This window comes from Lathamus discolor, chromosome 5 (assembly GCF_037157495.1).
Source record: "Lathamus discolor isolate bLatDis1 chromosome 5, bLatDis1.hap1, whole genome shotgun sequence".
Classification (NCBI taxonomy): Eukaryota; Metazoa; Chordata; class Aves; order Psittaciformes; family Psittacidae; genus Lathamus; species Lathamus discolor.
The window spans coordinates 34,522,432-34,544,659 of NC_088888.1; the positions used below are offsets into that span (position 1 = coordinate 34,522,432).

Genomic DNA, 22,228 nt, shown 5'->3' on the forward strand with positions numbered 1-22,228 from the left:
CTCTCTCCCGCGGAGCAGCCGTCAGGTAGGCGGGCACCGCAGCGCTACCCCCTGGGACATGGAGTCCCACACCGGCAAAGCCTGGTAGCCGGCGGCAGCAGAAAACCACAATTCCCAGAATGCCCGGCGGTGCGGGTCTGGCCCGGCTCCGCCCCCGAACGCGGAACTGAGGCGATTTGAAGCGCTGACAGGTCGGGGCGTGCACTCGCCCACTATGGCGGCGCTAGGCGCCTACCGCTGCATCGAGTGCAGCAGAGAGGCAGCGGAGCTGTACAGGGACTACCAGCGTGGGGTGCTGCGCATCTCCATCTGCGTGAGTCGGGGTGGTCGGGCAGTGGGCAAGGGAAGATGGAGGGTAGAGGAGGTGGGCAAGTGGGAGTCTTCGATGTCAGTAGCAGCAGCAGGCGGTGGCACGTGGTGCTGTGGGGCCCTGCCTTGGGCCTGGGCCCAGGCCGGCTCAGAGGCCGGCGGATGCCAGTGTTCCCTGGATCCATGTTTTCTGTTTGTTGAGCTTCCCAACATCATTTCCCCCCAGATCCTCAAGAGCACCTGTGCAACAGCACTGCCCAGCGGCCTGGGTACTCCCGTGCTGGGCACCACGGTGGGATTGTCTTCGTGCTCTGTGTCTTTAACTCACCGACTGCAGACCTGAGCCTGGCTTCATGGTTAGACAGCTTCAGCAAAGCTAGGAAACAGCTGAACTTAAGCATCGAGGTTTGACTGGTGCCTAAAGAAGCCTTCAAGAGAGCTGTAGAGGGACTTTTTACAAGGCCAAGGGGGAGAAGTGACAGGACAAGGGGGAATGGCTTTAAGCTGATAGAAGGTACATTTAGATTAGATATTAGGAAGAAGTTCTTCATTATAGGGTGCTAAGACATTGCAACAGGTTGCCCAGAGAACTTGTGGCTGCCCCCTACCTGGAAGTATTCAAGGCAAGGTTAGATGGGGCTTTGAGCAACCTTGTTTAGTGGAAAGTGTTGGAAGGGGGGTTGGAGCTGGATGACCTTTAAGGTCCCTTTCAACCCTAATCATTCCTTAATTCTATGACTGATGATTATTCAACATACAGGTGGGGAGCTCAAATAACTCTTCTCTTTTAGTGTCTGCTACGTTTTCTTGGAGATCTTGCAGCCACAGAAAAATAAAAACAACCAACAAACCAACATTTGCTATTTTAAGCAGTGCTTTCAACTGTTTCTACATTGTTTTAATTTTTTATAGGGTTTATGGAGTCTTGTCTCCAGTGGTTAGTTTTGACTTAACACCCTCTATTTCAGTGTAGGAAAAAAAGAATTTTGGAATAGAGGGATCTGCAAATACATCTTGTCTAAGCCTTTTATCTGTGATTGTGTTTCACAACATCCTCTCTGCTCCTTATAAAATTTGCAAAGTGCTGTGCTTGAACCAGTTGTTGAGTTATTTGTGTTTTGTAAGGAATTAGTTGTGTATCATTCAACTTCCTTTTGGGTGGTTTCCCCCAGTTTTGTAGCCCTTGGCATTTTGAGAATGCTGATAGGAGATGGGTTTATTTACTAATCCTGAAGCTATAAAGATAATGGATGACAAGAAAGCTTTGTATGAAACCTGTGATGAATTCCTTTACAACTTTATAACTTTGAGTTATTCAAACATTTCCTGGATCAAAAATAGAGATCAAGGGCAGCCAGATCACAGAGGTCTGTGACCAGTTTGTATTTGGGGAAATAGTGTTTAGCTCAAGCTGAAAGACATATGTGTTAGATCTCAGCTTCTGTTATCAACAAAAGGCTGTGAAAACAAGATGTGTACAAATCACTGATGAGAGTAGAAAGAGCTGATTCACATCCTTCTCTTTTTCCCAGCCCAGCAGGCAGTTAAAATGGCTTGTTGCTGTAGAGCATAAACCAACTAAAAATATACACAAAAATCTCTGCAGATGTTTCAAAAGCTGGAGAGATCAGCAGTTTTCTTAGGTAGAAGACAAAGTAACAGATATTGGCTTCTGCGGGCTTCAGACATTCACACTGCAAGGAGAAATTAATTGTTAGTTGTTTTCTTGTGTTAGTATAATGCTTCATGTTTAGCAGTGACTATAAATTCCATCAGATCGTTGGCAGTCAGATCATGCAGTCAAAATGTGTCATTGGTACATCATGAAAATATGAATAGTTTCTATAGAGTTCATGTGGAGCTTGAAACTTGCTTTTGAAATCAAGGACAAGTTGTATAGAAAAGGACAAGTATAAAGCTTATGCCTGCAGCCATATCACATAAGATTTAGCACATTGTTTAAACCCAAGTCATCAATTACTCTTATTAATTTGGCCATGATAATCTCTGGGGCAAACTGGGAGCAAGTAGATGGCACTTGCTCCTCTTACTGTTTAACCATTGGCGGACCAAAGAGCCTGGACTTTCGGAGCTGTGGTATCCCGTGTAGAATCAGACTTGGGTCCCAGTTGCTGTGTTCATCATAAGCAGCAAACTCTTACAAAAAGAGTAAAAGAAAGAGCAAATAGTCACATGCTCCTAGCAAATTGGAATTCTTTCCACCTTTTTTCATGCAGGTCCAGATCTGTACCATTTTTCACTTGCTCCTACCAGTCTGTTTCCTCTGTCTATGCTGTGGGTTGTTATGGTTCAATTTCAGTCTTAGACCTAGTTGCTGTTACCTGGTGCATGCCTATGCTGGTTTTGGCTAGGACAGAGTTAATTTTCTTCATAGTCGCTGGTATGGGGCTATGCTTTAGATTTGTGCTGGAAACAGTGTTGATAATTAATGGATGTTTTAGTTACTTCCGAGCAGTGCTTACACAGAGTCAAGGCCTTTTCTTCTCACACCTCCCCACCGGTGTGGAGGCTGGGAGTGCACAAGAAGTTGGGAGGGGACAGAGCTGGGGCATCTGACCCCAACTGACCCAAAGGATATCCCAGACCATACAGTGTCTTGCTTAACACATAAAGCTGGGGGAAGAAGAAGGAAGTGGAGATGTTCAGAGTGATGGTGTTTGTCTTTCCAGATAACCATTATATGTGATGGAGCTCTGCTGTCTTGGGGATGGCTGAATGTCTGCCAGTGGGAAGCAGGAAATTAATACTTTGTTTACCTTTGGTCTTGTGCATGGCTTTTGCTTTACCTATTAAACTGTTTTACTTCAAACCATGAGTTTTCTCACCTTTAGTGAAAAAATCCACTCCCCCGTCCTGCTGTGGGGACGGAGGGAGTGAGGGAGCGGCTGTGTGGTGCTTACATGCTGGCTGGGGTTAAATCACGACAGTGTCATCTCTTTAAGCCTTTCTCTCCATTTCTGGACACCCAGGAAGTGCTGATAGTAGGGTTGGTCCACACAAGGAACAAGCAGCTGAAAGCACATTAGTAAGAAACACTTGGTTTATAAAGTGGAGATGAGAATGTTAGAATATTGCCAAGATCAAAAGATTCCTTCAATTGAACTGATCTGAATTCAGTTTTATCTGTGTAGTGCAGGAAAGCATTGCTGTTGTCTCCTGCTACCAAGACCTTACAGTTTCTCACAGGGCAATTCTTGTTTTACTTTTTCCTTTTAATCTGGAAGGACTGCACTAACCCTCTGCAGGCATTCTGCCTCCATGCAGGGAATGCTGTGCTCTGGCCAGACGTGAACAACCGTCACACTAGTGATAACAAAAAATAGTTGAGTACAGAATGTCATTTGATACCTTTCTCAAACTTTCACTAGCAGTATGAGTTTGTTGGTGTTAGGAACCATCCTAACCTGATGGTAAGTATAGCTTAGAAGTCTCCTCTTCAGAAACTATAAAGATCCCACTTACCAGTGTGAAACTTTATTTATATCAGGTATTTATAAAACTTAAGAGTGTAGGGCTCTAAAAGCTTACAAAAAGGTGAAGTATTTAAGGAAAATTGGAGGTCTGAGGTAAGATTAGAAGGTGTGATCAGCCACCCTGAGAACAGCTTTTGTCTGTCTTTGTGGAATTAGAGCATTGAGTACTGCTCCTCCATTATAGCTTAAGAGAGAAAAAGTGGAAAGAATATGGAAAGATAGTATAATGATACTCAGCCAGTAGACATCATCTAGATAATTTTTTTTTTGTTAAAAAGCTTCGGGATACTTGTGTTTCCCATTTTTAAGTAATACATTCAAATACTGACACATTAAGAGAAAAGAAAAAACCCAAAACCAACAACTGATGTGTTCCATATGACATGCAACATAAAGGGCTAAAAAATTGGGAACAAGCAGAACGTTGCCAAGATCATCACTGTTTTATACTGACCTACAGACTTCTCCCAGTCCAAGTTTAAAGTTATCTGTATCTGAGATGCAGATTCTCAGGATGTTCCTGTCATTCAACCTTCCGGAGCATGATCTTGAGGTTGAAGAAGCCAAGTTCTCCTGACAGCATCTTCTATCTAGTCCTACATTTATTTTTAGGATGTGTTTAACCTGATCTGAGTGTAATTTCCAGGAGGAAGATTTGAATGTCTTAAGTGAAATAACATGATTTGTATTGTGTTTTTAATCTGTTGAAGAGAATAATGCATTTTTTCCAGAGGCAAATACTTAAAGATTCCATTAGGGAACATCTGTTTCCAGCCCACAATATTAGAGTACAATTTTGGAAATTCAGTGTAATATTCATGGTGCTGCTTCAGTTCAGTTCCTGCAGCATATTTATTGCTCTTAAGACAACTAAAAGTTTATTTGAGCTCCATATTGTAATTTTAATGCAGGCAAGCATTAAAGACCTTACGAGCATTAATATCCACCCGGGAAATAAATTTGCAATGGATACTGAACAAAATTAAGGCACCTTCTTCTGTCAAGCATATAAGTCCATGGAGTACGGTGAAACTTGGCATGGAAAGGTCATGTCTTTTGTTAAGAGCTGTGCAATGTGTCTAACTGCCACAAATCCTTCAAGTTCTGTAACATCTTTTTTAATGTTTTCTTTAATCAAGGGCAGTTTCAGCAGAAGCACAGCCCAGACATCTGGTATTGCATATTCCTTTGCTTTTAGTGAACATACCTTTTTCTGATCCTGCATATATTTTGCTGTGAAAGTGCTGTTACAAGAGACAGGTGGAATATTGGTCTTTAAAAAGAACTTAAAGCTACTTAAAAATGGATAATGAAAAATTCTGAAGAAGCTCACCTCCTCAGGGAGACCTGTTCAATGTGCGTTTTCGTCAGTGATAATTGGGGTGGTGGGGTGTTTGGGGTGGGGTGCACAGGCATGTCACAGTTGCCTCCAATGAAGGTGACTGCTGATGATCACTTTGCAACTCATGGATCTTGTTCTAGTCCTGTGATGTGAATGTGCTGATGTTTTCCCTATTCCAAACCAGAAGTGATGGCAAAAGCAAGCCTAGATGGCTCTTTATAAAGGAGATCTTAAGGATATTTTGAGGTCCTTAAAACTTAAATGATCTGTAAATAGTACAGCAAATCTTCACGGAATATATTATGAACCAACCATTAATAATAGTAACAAAAAACACTGTTCAGATAACACTGCACCATTATGGTACTAATACTACTGGGGGGGGGGGGGGGGGGGATCACATTTGGCTAACCTGGAATAAATTCTGCAATGCATATAAAAAGAAATTAGCGAACTTTACTTTTTCAGAAATAGAAGGCAAAACATGCAATTTTTAAAAATTAGGTTTTTAACTACATGTATGTTATGTGTAAAAAAAGTTAATTGTACCAGACCCTAACAAAGGGAAAGAAATTATTCATTGTACTATGTAGAGCTCAGTCAGGATCCCCCTTGTGTTTTGTAATAAGAAAGCCAAATTGCCTGAGCAGTGCACACTTCATTTAACTTTTCTGCAATTGAAAAATAATTGAAAAGCTCTTTTATTGCTGCAAGGCAGAGACTGTGAATGCTTTGAATGCAAAGCATTTGTGTGGTCAGGTAAAGAATCTGTCAAGAGTACAAAGATCATTCTGGGAAATAATGTATGTTTATTTTCTTATTTGCATAACTCGCTACTGGAAAACATCACATAAGAAATTGATAAAACTGATTTTAATTTCAGTTTTCTGAAATGAAATTAATCTGAAACTGGGCTGGTTTGTTTTTCAGCTGCTTATGACACTTAGCCACATCCATAATAAAGAGCCCATTCCTGAAAGCAGCAGAGCTAATTACATTTTATTGTTTAAGGGTGCAACTGGGATTAAGGACACTCTCAGAGGTTGATGGGTCCATGTTAGTTTCCCCTATGATTTATGTAAATGGACCTATGTTCATATTGAAGCTGTGTACATGTTGTTAAAATTTGCTGTATATGTAGTCCGGCAAAATAACCTAGCTTAATTTTGACAAATGCCAAATCAACATTCCAAAATGAATACTAAAATGAAAATGTTTCACTGGTGTTTTTAATGTCTGGAGATTTCCAAATGTATTCCTGGTGTGGTTTTCATGGTATTACTAGTTCAGGATGAAGTTTGGTTATTCAATGTATATTTGTGTTTTCAGTCATGTCCTATGGCTTCCTCTTCAAGAACATTTTTGCCTTCGACCATCCCCATCCCAAAATACCTTTACTTAAAAATTCAGTTATGTTTTAATGTTGGAGAGAGGACTTTGAAAGTCATATTCATATATTTAGGAACTTTGCCCTTCAGTGACTGTAGGTATGTCCTCAAATATTTGTACACTGTGTTGTGTTTGGCATACGTTTGTGAACTGTGTTTGCAGTTGAGTATCCTTGGTGAACAGAGGTATATCTTTTGAGTAGTGTTTTATAAAAGGCTGATAAACACAAAGTCAGAAATAACATTTCAGTGCTTCTTTTGTCTATTTAATACAACTGAAATGTTAAAATGTATGTTACTTTCCTTAAGTGTTTTGGATTGCTTTGATCAGAAAGAATATGATACCGCACTATGAAAAGTATGGTTGTACTGCTTCTGGAAGATTTCTTTTTCCTTTAAAGCTGCATTTGCTCATGAAAATGGAAGGTGGTTTTGGTTTTGTTTGTTTGTTTCTTTTAACAACAGACAAGCATAGTCAAATATTCCTAAATATTTGATTAATCAAACAATTCCTAAACTAATACCCATTTAAATTAATTAGAATATTGAATACATTCAGCACACTTTTTAGGGGAGCACAGTATCAACTGGACTTCTGTGTCAGAATCCAATATTCATAATTTTCCTTAAATTTGCCAGTTTAGAAGAAGATATGTAAATGGAATTTATGGTGTCAAGCTTGACCTTTCTCTTCTGCAGCATAATCTGAAAGTATCTTTTAATCAAAGTAATGTGTGTTTTTTTCAAAGGTATTTCCTGGTTTTGATGTCAGTTACATAGTTAAAGAAGAAATTAAAAACTGGTAAAATAACAGAGAAATCCAATTATTTCTTTAGATCATTTACCTGGTTATGATAACTGAGGCATTTCTTTGAGAAAACACAAAGACTGAAAAAGCTAGATTTTGATTAAAACATGTGTGTCCCTCATGCTGAACTGGACATAGAATACAGCCGTGCAGAACTGCAGTTGGGAGTGAGATGTGAGCATGAGTATTGTAGTTCACTCTAAAGTGCCTGACTAAAATCTTTAAAGATGCAAGCAGTTTCCTATATCTGAGCTGCTTATACTGATCGCTTCTAAAAGTGTTAGTAATTATCAATATCCATAAAGTTCCATTACTTTAATTAGATAAAGCTACCTGGTTAAACCTATGCGTGCATTAACTCTTCTTTGCACTGATTTTGCTGAAGTCAGGCTCTAGACAAGTTTGCTTCCAAGGCATTTAAGGTTAATGTCAAATGTTTTAGTAGTACAGCTGGGAAAAAAATAAAAGCCAGGTATGGAGAAAAATTCATCCTAGAGGGTCTGCTAATTCTGTAATGTTCTCATGGTATAGCATCATATTCATTTTGTCCAGTTATTCTATGGCAGCGCACACGAGTCCTTGTAGTAAGGTGGTTTGTGGGTCTCACAAGTCCCTGAATGAACTCACTCTGGCTAGGTCTCAGCCTGGATAAGGACAGAAGACTTTTCCTTCATACAGTTGAGACTCAAATAGAAATAAAGTATATTAAGAATAGAGTTCTCATCTAGCTGTAGAAGACAGATAGATGTGAATGTGTGTGTGTGTCTGTGTGTGTGTGTGTGTGAAAAGTCCCTGAAGATAGCTGCTGTTTTGTGATAACAAAACCCAGCAGGTTTTCTTTTCCTGTTGAAGTAGCATAAGAGAAATAGGATTCTTAAGTGTCTGGTGGTGGTATGCTGAAATACTGAATTAAACATCATTCTCATATCTGTGGAGCAGAAGACACATTCTTATGGGTAATACCACTATTTGTGTATTTGCTTGTAGCAGTCTTCTGACGTATCTGCAGCAGAATTTCTCTATCATTGGTTTTGCCTGGAGGGTTGGCCTGATAAATTTTAAATGTCTAAAATTCATGTCAGCTGTCAGTGAAAATCTTTAGTACCTCTTAACTGCCAGGTTTTTGATTGGTGTTTGGTTCTCACCCTCCACTTGAAAAGACCATTCTTTCCTTTTCTCAGAAAGATTTTTGACCCTGGTCAAAAAATGTTCCCTTGTAGGAAAATTTGAGAGCATAATAAATCCTGGGGTATGTAGGATACCCTTCATTTAACCTTTATGACACCTAGTGTATTCAAGGGTAATCTTCTTTTGTATGTTCTTCTCTAATGCTTGTGTGAATAAGCCTATAAAAAAAAAGAGATTTCCTGTGCTACATCAACCCAGAGATTTGACATATGTAAATTACCACCCATAAGGATATCTGGTCATGATTTCCCTGTAGAAATAAATGAAGCAAGGCACTGCTTTTAATTATAGTTGCAATTTCTTTTGACTCTATTAACTCCTTTAGCTGTGGTCTTCTGTCAATTATGTCCTTTCTTCCATCTCACTCAGTATAATTTTTGACCTGTCAAACTGTTGGCTAATTGAGTCAGATTTTGAATTCATTACTTATAAATTATGAACTGTCATACACAGTGTTTTCTTGTCTAATCCAAATGAGTTTGTTAGGCTTTTTTCTTGAGCTGGACCAAGAAATATGGGTTAGTGGTAGCAACATTCCTTAGACATTATTAAACTTACACATATATTTGGATGTTGTTCTTGGTGTGGATGATGGACTTTTGAGTCAATTTGCTAATGAAATTTTGCACCCTCAAATTCTCCAATAATAATTCTGGTAAGTAGCAAGGCAAACGTAACTTTGAACATAAGGAATCTATAAAATCAAAAAAAAACCCCTTTTTGTTCTTTCCTGAGAGTTTGTCTGTAGGTATGCGTTCTCTAATGCTGCAATTTTGACTGCTGCACCATTTTGGAAAGCTCTGTACGTGGATTTCTATTCTGGCAATGCACAGCCATGCACTCATTAAAATGGAAATAGAGTTTCTGTGACTGTTGTACCCTGAGGATGGCAGCTAATGTGAAGGCCCAGGGGAGAGGGATTAGCTGAGGACAGGTTGGAGGAGAGAAACTGACCTGCAGGCGAGTATCCTTCTGTCAATGCACTTGTTTGAGCTGAAGTGCTTGCTGTGATCAAGTGCTGCTGCACCTTAGCTCTCTGCTAGAAGTTATTTCCCCCTGAGGTCTGCTAGGTGAGCCTTTTGTAGGACTGTTATTTAACTGTCCTGTTCGCAGTTAGTGTAATAGTCTTCTGTTAGCCCTTCTCATTTAACTCAAGCCAAGAAATGTTCAGCCGTGAAGATAAATCAATAAATCTGAAGGGGATTGACAAGCAGTTCTCAGTGGTCTGGGTGAAATAACCCTTCTAGTAAGCACAGTGGGAAACAGCAGATGTATTGGACAAGTAATGATCTAATGTTTTACCACTGTTCAGTAGCAACTTCTGACTCTTTGGCTATATCTGTGTTGTGAAATCTACATTATCAATGTCCTGAATATATTGGTGTTTGTTCAATAATGAAAAATTAGTTGCAATATCTGGACAATTTACTAGTATGGAAGAACAGTGCAACAGTTAAAAAAAACAGTTACTGTCTTCTTGTAAGGAAGAAAAAGGTAGGATAGGAAGATAAAGCATCTCTGAAAAGAAGGAAGTGATAGAAGAAACCAATATGGGTTTTTTTCCAAAAAGACCAAAACCCCCACCAAGATATGGGTAAGCCATGATCAGTTAACCTTTAACAAGATACCAGTGCATTTCTTGCGTCTTGGGAGGTAGTTTGGGCCTTTTTGCATCTGTAGGGCACAAAATGATGACTCAATGCATGCTTGCAGAATTTATTATCTGTATTAATCTGAAGCTTGTAAAAATCAGTAATGTATCTTTGCTTTATAAGGGAAGTCTGTAAACTGTAGTGTTGATAGTGGGGAAGAAATTATTCTGAATGTATTAAAAACTGATTGAAAATGAAGATTGCATTAAGGAAAGACTAATAAGAATTGAATAGCTATTTGGATTTATGTAGTTTTGCTAAGACTGGGGGAACCAATTTCCTCCAACTGGAGGAACCAATTTCATAAACCCTTGCTTTTTTTTTCCTAATTCTTGTTATTTTGTGACTTTCAGAAATCCTGCCAGAAACCAGTGGACAAATACATTGAGTATGATCCTGTTATCATCTTGATTAATGCTGTTTTATGTAAAGCACAAGCATACAGACACATTCTTTTCAATACGAAGATAAATGTAAGTTGCTATGCCCTCACCCTGTGACTTTTTTGTTAAAGATGTATTAACATTTGGCAAGTTGATTGTAATAGTTGTGAAATTTTAGAGTCTCTTATGCTCCTGCCCTTCCGCTGGTTCCAGCAAGCTGAACCAGTTATATCATGAACAGAACACATGAAATCTCAAACTCTAGCTGGTGAAGGTTACTGTCTCCACAGTTGTGATGCTGCAATGCCAGCAAATACAGCAGTCTATTTACATGTAAAGGGAAGAGAAGGAACTGTATGGAACTGCTAGGAAGTTTCCTACACAGTCTGATTTGCCTGTCATGTTAATTGATGTTACAAGGATGATGTGCTAAATTGCATTGGAAGGGAAAGATCTAATTTCAAATTAATTTCCAAACTAAATTTCTGTTGGAAACAATTCTTTCTGAAATGAGCTGTAGTAGCATAACATACCTTATTACTAATACTATGTTAATTTAACCTACTGTACCAATTCCTTATCATATAACCATGCCCTTGAAACTATAGCAAAAGATAGAGGCTTTCACATGTGTTGATGAAAAGTTACATAGTTAGTTGTGCTGGCCAGGCTCGAGTGTAGAAGTATAGCTTTTCTGTCAGAATTGTGTATTTTTACTTTAAGGATTAATTTCCCAGGAGAGGGAAGCTTGTCTAGAACAAGCTATCCAAGAATAAGTGTATGCTGTGTTCACACTGATACCTCTTGGCCAGTTCAGTGTTTAACAATGTAGATAAATATACTCACTTTGTCTTTCAGGCATAAATCTGACTAAGATTTTTAATTAAGCAGTCCTTTTGGAGACTGGTCATGATGTTTTCTATGAGGCTTCTGAAAGACCTATTACACCTGTGAAAATTTCAGCTATTCAAATAAATTGAGTTGAATTTTAAACTGTGCATGTATGTGTAATTGGCATAACTAGTCTGTAATGGAAAAAGTAGAATCTACACACAGAAATTACACTGGTTTATTTAAATCTGTATAAAACCAGAATTAACTGAACATAGGCTTACAGACTTTTTTGATATGGAAACATGGTAACTATGGGCCCTCATGATAACATTTTTGCAGTTACTTCAGAGGATATTTTAAAGTTTTGCTTGGTTATATTGTTCCATTTCTTTTTGGTCCCTCACCCTTAACTGAACTAAGAAATGTTTTTAGTATAACTACACTGCTCGTTTTTTCCTAAGGAGATTGTTCCCGGGAAAAAAAGAACCAAGGCTATTTAAGCCAGTTCACTGAATGAAGTAGTTACCCTTAACCTTTAATTTTTGATAGTGTGATGCTACTAATACTGATAATTTTGATACTATAATTCTATGAGTATAATTCTACAGAACAACTTCAGTTTTATATTCCTAACTGAAATAGCCTTCACAATTTTAAAAAGAGTATAAAGCAAGCTTTAGAAATGCCATTCATACCTTCTTCTGTATGGAACTGCTCATGCAGTTTTCTACATCCTCTAATTTGCCTATCATGTGAACTGATGTTAAAAGGGTGATGTGCTGAACTAGTGGCTCAACAGAAATAATTTGCTATTATTTCTAAACAAAGATAATAAAGCTACAGAGCTTGTTTGTGTAGAGATGTTGAAACATATTTTAAATACCAATTTCATACTGATGCTTTAGTTTATACTGATTTAATACTAATGTTTTTATTATTCTTTCATTTACCAGATTCATGGGAAGCTCTGCATATTTTGTTTGCTCTGTGAAGCTTATCTCAGGTGGTTGCAACTACAGGATTCAAGCCAAAATACAGATCCTGATGACTTAATCAGATATGCCAAGGAATGGGATTTTTATAGAATGTTTGGTATAGCTTCTTTAGGTAAGGTCAATGATTAGTTCGTGTCACTATCTAAGGTGATGCAACAATAGGATGATCCTTACAGAAATAAATAATTAGGAAAAGCTGTATCTATTGTTTGGGGGTTTTTAAATGAATACACAAAAATACAGAGTAGAATAAATACTTCCATGCTTTAAGACTACATTGAAGGCAGGGAAGGGGTGTTCTTTGATTTTGGTTAATACTTTATTTTAATACTTTTTTTGTTACTAGTGTTTAAATCAAGGCCACAGACTAAAATCTGTATTACCCTTAGACATTCAGAGTTTAAATTGTCGTGTGTCATCTCATATTGCTCTAAGTAGGTTTTCATAACACATCAGTAAAAATTTTGGAACTCATTTTTCAGTAGTAATTCATCTACTACAGTTGTCATGAGAGTTGCTTTGACATCTGCATTAATTCTAGTGTTACACAGGGACACAGTGGTAAAAAAAGTCTAATAGCTCAGTAATATTTTCACCTTAGTCTTCTTATGCTGGATGGAAAGAGTTCATTGCTGGTGACCTTTTCAAAGATGACAAGTACTGATTATGTTTTATAGGCTAACAGACAGTTGAAAAAGACCCCTCTCCTTTTGTTAAAAAGGAAAAATAATTGTAAACTTCCTATGCAGTATGGTGTCAGAAATTGAGTATGACAGTCCTATTCTGAATGTCATGAATTATTCTGAATGTAATTATGCAGAATTACTGTAAGTAAGTAATACTCCCATGTTAAAGTGAACACAGGAGATGGAAGACGTTCATATTTGCGTATGTCTTTTAAATAGCAGTGGCTAAGTTGCATTTGGGACACATTGTTTCACTGAAATTCATCTAAGAAAGGACTTGATTTTGGTGCTTCATTCTCTCTTTCCAACTCCTCTTATTTCCTCTTAGAACAAACTTCATTTTTGCTTGGCATTTTTATTTCCTTATGGTGGATGAGACCTGAGATGCTGAAAACGAAGTCTGACTTCATTTTACTTCTCAAAGCACTGCTGTTGTCCAGCTATGGAAAGCTTTTGCTAATTCCAGCTGTTATTTGGGAACATGACTATACACCTTTGTGCCTTGCATTTATAAAAGTGTTTGTCTTGATATCAAACTCTCAGGCAATAAGAGGTATGTTTTTGGGTTTTTATTACTACATTATTTGTATAGATTGTGTGAGAATTTGCAGCTGTTACAGAAATTCTTGTTATATTTTTAATCAGTATCAGAAATGTGACTGAAATAGCTGTAGCTTAAAACTGTTTTGTAGACTTTAATAGGGAAAGAAACAAAATACTTTATTAAAATAATAAAAATCACCTCATCTCACCATCATCTATTTGTATACGCTGTATTATATCCATCAGATCCATCAGTTAGAATTTGAAACAACTCATCGTGGATCATTGAAACATAAAATAGAATTTGTTGTGTATTTGGAAAATGAAAATTTCATGTTATTTTTATGCATGGCTTTGGAATGCAGACTTCTAACGTATTTGTGTGATTTCTTATACATACAAATTAATATGAAATCGCACATGTTTACATGATCGTCTTCAATGGTAAGTTATAAATTTGTTCTGGTTTCTTTTGCAGTTACATTGAACTTGAACCGAATTCTCCCTTGGTTAGCTATATTCTTTGGATTAATTCTGGAAAATGGTGTTGTCTGCTTGGTCCAGAAATTGAGATGGGATGTTTGAAACATCAGCCCAGATCTGAAGAAATGCCAACAACATGATAATAATTTTCTAAGAATGATCTCTGCCAGCAGCCTTCAAAGACACTGTTTTCGTCATGATAAAGAAGGCGACAGATAACAAAAACTTGCATTAGTGGTAAGTGTAGACAGTTTTAGGATGAGTCAAACTGAGAAACCTCAGAAGTTTGGCTGTATAATGTGGTGAGCCAGAAAACTTCATAGAATCACAGAATGGTTAGCGTTGGAAAGGACCTTAAGATCATCTAGTTCCAACACCCCTGCCATGGGCAGGGACGCATCACCCTCAACCATATCACCCAAGGCTCTGTCCAACCTGTGCTTGAACACTGTCAGGGATGGGGCATTTACAACTTCTCTGGAGAACCTGTGCCAGTGCCTCATCACCCTTACAATAAAGAACTTTTTCCTTATATCCAATCTAAACTTCCCCTGTTGAAGTTTAAACCCATTATCCCTTGTCCTATCACTACAGTCCCTGATGGAGTCCCTCTCCAGCATCCTTGTAGGCCCCCTTCTGATACTGGAAGGCTGCTGTGAGGTCTCCACGCAGCCTTCTCTTCTCCAGGCTGAACAGCCCAAACTTTCTCAATCCGTCTTCATGCAGGAGGTGCTCCAGTCCCCTGATCATCCTCGTGGGCCTCCTCTGGACTTGCTCCAAAAGCTCCATGTTGAGAACATCAGAACTGCACACAATACTCCACGTGGGGTCTCACGAAGGCAGAGTAGAGCGGCAGGACCACCTCTTTTGACCTGCTGGTCACGCTCCTTTTGATGCATCCCAGGATACTGTTGGCTTTCTGGGCTGTGAGCGCACACTGAAGCCAGCTCATGTTCATTTTTTCATGAGCCAACCTCCCCAAGTCCTTCTCCACAGGGCCGCTCTGAATCACTTCTCCGACCAACCTGTAGCTGTGCATGGGATTGCTCCGATGCAGCTTGGTGTCATCAGTAAACTTGCTGAGAGTGTACTCAATCCAATTGTCCAGGTCACCGACAAGCCTTAGCTTGTTTATTTTCTCATTAAAACATGAATACATCACTGTCCTACCAGCTTTATGAATCTGGCCACATAGCTATGGCTGTAACGAAAAAGGTACACTAAAAAAAGATGAGCACTGCTACCAATCACTACATTTTGGCAGAAAGAGGAGGTTGAATTGTTCCCTTAAGAGAAAGGAAGAGAGTCAGTGAGAAAAATGTAAAAGCCCAAATTTATATTTCCACAGAAACAGATTTTTCAAAGAGAGAAGAAAACGTGCAGACAGGTTATTAGAGAAAAGGCAAGTATTGCAGAGTAAAGCTACAGTGGGAAAACTAGGTTGCATTCTCTGGCATGTTTATAAAATAATCCAAAATAATAAAATAACTAGTTCTGGAGTAATCTCTAGGAACTATAGTTTTAACTGGCTTGAAATTTTATGTGATCTCATAAATGCTTCTGCTTTGTTTGTGAAGCTGAAAAGAGTGAAAGGATTCTGATCCCCAGCGTATGTAGTTGTTTGGGATATTACATTTAATATTAAGCCACATCACCTGCACCCAGCCCTCAGTGGCAGCAGTTTTAGTGGAAGCAAAAAAATAAGTATGAGGCTGCTCAGCAAGAGGAGTACTTGTTAAATAAACTAGCCAACTAATTCAGGTGTTTAGGCCTGAATTAATGAAGAAACGCTTACTGAAGTTCTGCACCTTTTTACCCAGCAGCCAAAGAAAGAGCACAAACCTTTTGTGCACACCAGTTTCCCTTATGTACCATCCAATGTTTAATTTTCCTGCTTCAGTTCTGGTAGTCTGTACTATCTATAGGTAGTACTTCATTCTTCATTTTCCTCAGATGCAGTCTCCTATCTCTGTTTTGCAAAATGTATCAGCTAATGTTTTGCAACATCTTCAAGTTAATTCCTATCAGGTTTAGAGTAAGTCTGGATTTTGAGCACAGAAGGCATTAGGCATGTTTATGTGATGCAACTGCCCATGCCATGGTGAGTTACTTGGTCAGAAAAGCAAACAGTTGCTGATTCTGTTTTAATAGGTCAGAGGATGACACTACTCCTGTTGCCATATGTGTTACACTTCACACTTTTCTGATCATTAGAGAAGGCAAAAAGAAACCCCAACAAATTGCAAACCCTTTACATCCATGAGACGGTTTAACACTACAGTTGCTCCAGCAAGCACATAGTTTTGAAGGCTTATGATGGATCCACCTTGCTACTGGTGTGAATCAGTGGCCAGATAATTCAGTGTAGACGTGTAGTTGACTCACTGGCTGAGCAGCAGCTTTGGCAGCATGGTACCTAGACCATGGTTTCCTTTATATAATTAGATCTGGGGAGATATTCTTCCCCTAAAAGCTTTTTTAAAAATGGCATGTTGCCAAAGGTGCTTTGAGTAGTGCACATCTTCCTCCCACAACACCAGCACACAGCAGTGCAACAGAGGCTGCAGGTGGAGAAGATGCAAAGGGCAAGAGTAGTAGATCTTTTAAGAAGAGCTTCAGGAATGCTTTTAGGGTTTAAGAGGGAAGCCCCTGCTGAGGCAGGCTCCTGGAAGGACCTGTGGCCCTGTGGAGAGAGGAGCCCATGCTGGAGCAGGTTTGCTGGCAGGCCTGTGACCCTGTGGTGGACCCATGCTGGAGCAGTTTGTTACTGAAGAACTGCACCCCATGAAAGGGTCCCACACTGGAGTTTCTGAAGAACTGCAGCCTGTGGAGAAGTTTGTGGAGAACTGTCTCCCATCGGAGGGACTACACACTGGAGCAGGAGAAGGGTGTGAGGAGTCCTCCCCTGAGGAGGAGACAGCAGCAGAGATGTGATGAATTGAACACAACCCCTGTCCCCCTGTGCTGCTGGGGTGGGGAAGGAGGCAGAGAACTCAGGAGTACAGTCAAGCCTAGATAGAAGGGAAGGGTGGGAGGAAAGTGTTTTTAAGATCTGGTTTTATTTCTCATTGTTCTACACTGACTTGATTGGTAATAAATTAATTTCCTTGATTCAAGTCTGTTTTGCCCATGACAGTAGCTGGTGAGTGATCTGTCCCTTTCCTTATCTCAACCCACAAGTGTTTTGTTCTATTTTCTCTCCCCTGTCCAGCCAAGGAGGGGAATCACAGAGCAACTTTTGTGGGGACATGGCATCCAGCCAGGGTCAACCCCACCACAACTTTGTATGTCCCTCTTCAGAAAATACACATTCTTTCTACTGCCAGTTTTGGTTTTCTAATGATTTACCAACAGTGCTTTAGTTTCTTCCTTTTAGGTTAGATTCTTTTTTCTTTTCTTATTAATCATATATGTCATGGTTATACACAAAAGACTTTATTTTTCCCTTGTCTGCTCTGGCGCTGGTTTCAGTCTAAAGGCTGAGTGGAGCACATTAATTATGAGTAATGCAAGGGGAAGATTTTGTATTACATGTAATGTAAGCATTACCTAGTCAGCAGCAAAATTATAAATACAATATATAAAAATTTTGTTTGGAGATAGCTTTCTTAAGGTTTATTTTGAATTTAAAAGATATTATTTCAGGATATTTTGTGAGTTTTATTCAGAGGACCTGTAATGGACATGAACGCATTCTGAGAGATGAAGTGCTTATCTGTTGTGTCACATATGCCAGTAACACATCAATTATGCACTCCGTAATGCTATCAGGCGCTACCACTGTCCTTATGCAATTTTGAGGATGGAGGAGAAAATTAAAAGCTAGAGAGCTGTGAAACGAAAACTGATGGTATACAGGTTTTCAGTCTTCAGAGGCATCATTGTTTGGTGATGTAGGACATTCTGCCTTGTGTGGTTTAAGGCTGCTCATTTACCAGAACTAACATGACAAATACATTAAAATGTGATAAATCTTGGGGGAACTCAAGAATGCCTCTGTGTGTGGGGGAAGGTGTGTGTGCATTTTTGATGCCTTTGGAAAAGTGTTCCATCTGGTGCTTTGGAGAGAACCGAGACTATTTTAAGGTACTGCCTTTTTAAAACAGTCATCTTTCTCTTGCTTTTATTCCTTTTTATATTTCCAGCTCCTCCTCTTTCATAAACTCTTTGTAATGACATAGTGATCTGTGATGGAAGACATATGACAAAGAGCCTGCCTCATATATATATATATATATATATGTTCAGTTGCTTCATTAAGGAAATTATTTACCTGGGTTAAAAATACAACAGCCTGCAAATGAACCCATGTAAACTCTTTTGAGATTTGCTTGGAATCAACGGGGGTATCATGACCTATAGGAAATTTGTGAGCCTATGGGGCAAATTCCAGACTTCTGTCAGATTAAATGCATGGAAGATGTTATTCAGACTTGGGTCGAGTAGTGGTTTAGTGATTGCACAGTGGGAGCTGGGAGTTTATATTGGGTCCATAGGGAAGATCCCAAGTATGTAGAAATTACACAAAATTGGATAATTAGAGTATAAGCTAGGAGGGGGCGTAAAAGAGAATATAGGTGTCGGGCAGACTTCCACAAAGTTAAGGAGTTGAGAAGACTGAAAACTAAGGGAATAGAGAAAATACATAAGTCATGAGTATGAGTGAATGAATGTTCTAAGTCCTGCTCCTAAGTTTTCAAAGGATGAGCATGAAGGAAGAATAAGTAGACATTTCTGTAATTGTCTAAGTGATAACATTAAATGGCAAAGGATGTCTTCCAAACAGTAAAGTCTATGGGTTTCCCTAGAAGAGTTGCCGATAGACTCATTACTTCGATGGTTTGCACGTCATCCTTGAAAATACACTTTTATAAGCAACTGCAGAGATAAGTCACTGTGAATAGGCAGAGCTGTGCAACAGCAGACCTTCTCACTGCATTCTGCAGTAGTGTGTGTTGCATTGGGTTTTGTTGGTGGAGCCAAGGGCTACCACCCTTGTGACCTTGTGCACGTACAGACAAGCGAGTCCTTTCTTCCATGACAAGTTGAATCTCAGGCATATAAACCACCATTTGTTAGCCCAGTCTTCTCTGAACTGACAGTAAAATAGGACATCTGCACTGGAAAACCATTAGCAGCTGATTTCTCATAAAACAAGAAAGCTGTTGTTTTTTCAGGAGCTCACGTGCTTTTGCACTCCATCAGCTCTCCCCCAGCTGGGTAGTGTTAAGCACCACAGTGCCATCTGGAGATGGAAAAGGAAGCACTGTTTCCGAAACTGGAAGGAATATAAAAGCACTGTAAATACGTATTCTTTGATTAATTTTTGTTTTGCAAAATTCAAGCTTTTAAAACCTAACATTCATTTTCAGTTTGCAAAACCATTAGAGTGAAGTTAGTGATGAAAACCAGGTCACAATACTTGTTTTGGAGACTTGGTATCAGGATCAATTCAATATATGCACCATGAAGGCTGTAAAATGCAAATTATTTTAGCATGGCATCTCTTTGTTTAAGGCAAACAGTCCTGTAAACTGGGGTTATTCTGAGCAGCTTCGCTGAGCTCAGAGATAATTCATATGGCAAAAGATAGAGTGAATGCATTCCTCTGCTGCTAAAAGTCAATAGGAATTTTGTTGCTGAATTACTTTGAAACCCCAGTTGGTGCAGTTAAAACTTGCTGGGAGGTGCGTAACAAGATTCCTGTTTTCTCTTCTGCTTCTTATAATGCTGTTCTGACCTTCTTAATCTTTCCAATAATGCTTACTATACTACTGAGGTGGCTGGAAAGAAGATCTGAACATAAGCAGCTTTGTAAAATCTTTTTCCTAAACATGACCTGCTGTCCTGAATTTGTAAAGCTCTTTTGAGCCCTCTATAGATAAATGGCAGGTCTGCAAAGCAGTTAGGAAGCATTGCCAATGTTGTTTCAATTTCTGTTCATTAGGATGATAGATACTGTTTGGGTTTGTTTGGTTTGTTGTTTTTTGCCTGCGTAACAATGTGGTTTAAATTCCTTTATATATATATCTAGAGCGTAAGTGTGAACTCATAGTACAAGTGCTGACTGCTGCAGAAATAAATCCAGATGACGCCCATAATATCTTATAATCTCTAACTGTAATTCTGAGTACATTTTAGGCAAAAGAACTGTTGTTCACAAGCTGCACAGAAGTGCCTGCCATAGCTGTCTGAGCAGAGGAGCGGAGACCTCAATTAAGACCTGAAGCCTAATCCTGGCTATAAGACTGACTGCTGCTGCAACCTTGAGCAAGTCATACATGTGGCTCCTCCATAAAATGATTGTACCTCCATCATCACAGGATTTGAGGGAGGACTAATTTGTTTATGTCTGCTTAAAAAGATGAACAACATTTGAGTCCTCTCAGCTACAGGTTGTTGGGAGTCAGTGAACACCACAAATGACAAACACTGAAACACATGCCAGGAGCCAGAAAATGTGAATATTGAAGGTGACGTGTTTAAAGTCTTTGTTATATTGGGAAGCTTTAATTCTGACCCTTGCTGGAATACAGTTCTATAACGCACATATCTGAATTTTAGGGATGTATACAGCAAATCATGAATCCCAAGTTACCACAGCTACTGTGTGCCCAAATAAATCTGAAATTAGTTTAAAAACTCATAGGGGAGGGAGCTGGCATATTAACTGATCTTACTTTCAGCTGTCTGAAAGGAAAATTAATGTATCTTATTTGGCAGTTTGAGGCTTTGAGGTAGAAAGCCCAGGCAGGTCTTACATAAAAATAATCTTAAAAAAAAAAAGGTATTACAAGCCATTGGTATCTTTTCAGTAAATGAATCCAGTAACATTGCACAAATGTACACAAGGAAACAAAATCTCATCAACACCCTTCTATTCTCCTTGCATTCTCTTTTGAGAACTGCTAATTCACTCTCTAAGCATCTGTGGGTGTTACCTTTACAGTGATTCCCTGCCATGCATGCTGTAGCCCATCAGTGATGTTGTACATACATAATTTCTAAACTTTGATCCCTTCTTTGGTGTCTCACTTCACTTCCAGTATACAGCTTTGGTTCTAACCTTCAAAGCCACCGATGTATCATGTCTTGGCTACAGCAAAGATAGCATCTCTTTCTCTCAGTAGGACTACAGCATTCTTTTGATCACCAGAAATCAAAAGACAACAAAAGTGTAATGATAACTAGGAAGAAAACATTCTTCATCAAGAGCATCCACTGAATAATGAAGTGCCACATGACAGCACCAGAAAAAATGGCTTGGACTTTGCAGAATAGGGAGCAAAAGCGAATGTATTGCTTTTGGCATTCTCTTCAATTTTTTCAACATCACGAATCTGTTTCCCTATGAGGATATTTCTCCTAGTTAGTAGTGTGGAAATGGCAGGTGGGTTGCACAGCAAGGAAAACACAATCCAGCTCTTACTCATTCCATCCTGGGAGAGAGCAAAATAGAAGAGTGATGATTAGTGAATCAGCAAGGGTGGACAGATTATTCAAAACCTTTCCTTTGGAAAAGCAAATTAACTGCTGTGGATGAACACAGTGGTAGGTATTTGATGTTTTATATAACGACATGACAAGACTTGGTTTGTATTAAAACTCATATATTTTCGAACTTTATTTTACACTTCTTTCATTTTAAGTGGATTTTCCCTAAAATCTTTCCTGCTCAATTGTGCCATTTATTTAAATGGGTGGTGGTGGGAGGTGTATATATGGAGAGCAAAGGAAGGTCAATCCTATTCTTACAGCCTGTGCATTTTCGGCCTTATCTGTGTGTGAAATTATGTACCTTCTGGCCATATAAAGGTCCTACACAGAAAGAAAAGGATACCTAGGAGAAAGATGCCTTATCCCCACAATAGTTTGACTATTGTGCAAAAGGACAAGACTGTATCAGTTTAAAAAACAAAAGGTTGTGTCTCTGATAAAACAGCATCAGAAACACGTCCAGATCATGTCTCCTTGTCCCTCATCTGCTTTAATTTAAAAAAGCCACTAGCATGGTTATGCTAATCTGATTCAGCTGCAGGATTGCTTTGACAGGACATTCAGAGAGGTGTTTTTAATCCTCTACAATACATCCTGATAGAGGATGGCAAAACAGGAAGCCCTTG

General features: G+C 39.0%; 1 protein-coding gene across 2 annotated transcripts; it reads left to right on the plus strand.

The window, feature by feature from the left end:
• Positions 1-78: 78 nt before the first annotated feature.
• Positions 79-21,731, plus strand: ARV1 (ARV1 homolog, fatty acid homeostasis modulator). 2 transcript variants are annotated; one of them, XR_010613036.1, is made up of 6 exons: positions 79-313; positions 10,535-10,654; positions 12,352-12,505; positions 13,408-13,632; positions 14,101-14,342; positions 14,832-21,731. XR_010613036.1 is itself a non-coding variant. In XM_065680324.1 (5 exons), exons 1-5 carry the CDS (start codon positions 215-217, stop codon positions 14,205-14,207), a joined length of 705 nt encoding a protein of 234 aa, XP_065536396.1. In that variant the 5' UTR covers positions 79-214; the 3' UTR covers positions 14,208-17,949. The 2 variants fall into 2 exon arrangements, 1 of the variants encoding a protein (XP_065536396.1); XM_065680324.1 differs by having other exon boundaries at positions 14,101-17,949.
• Positions 21,732-22,228: the final 497 nt, after the last annotated feature.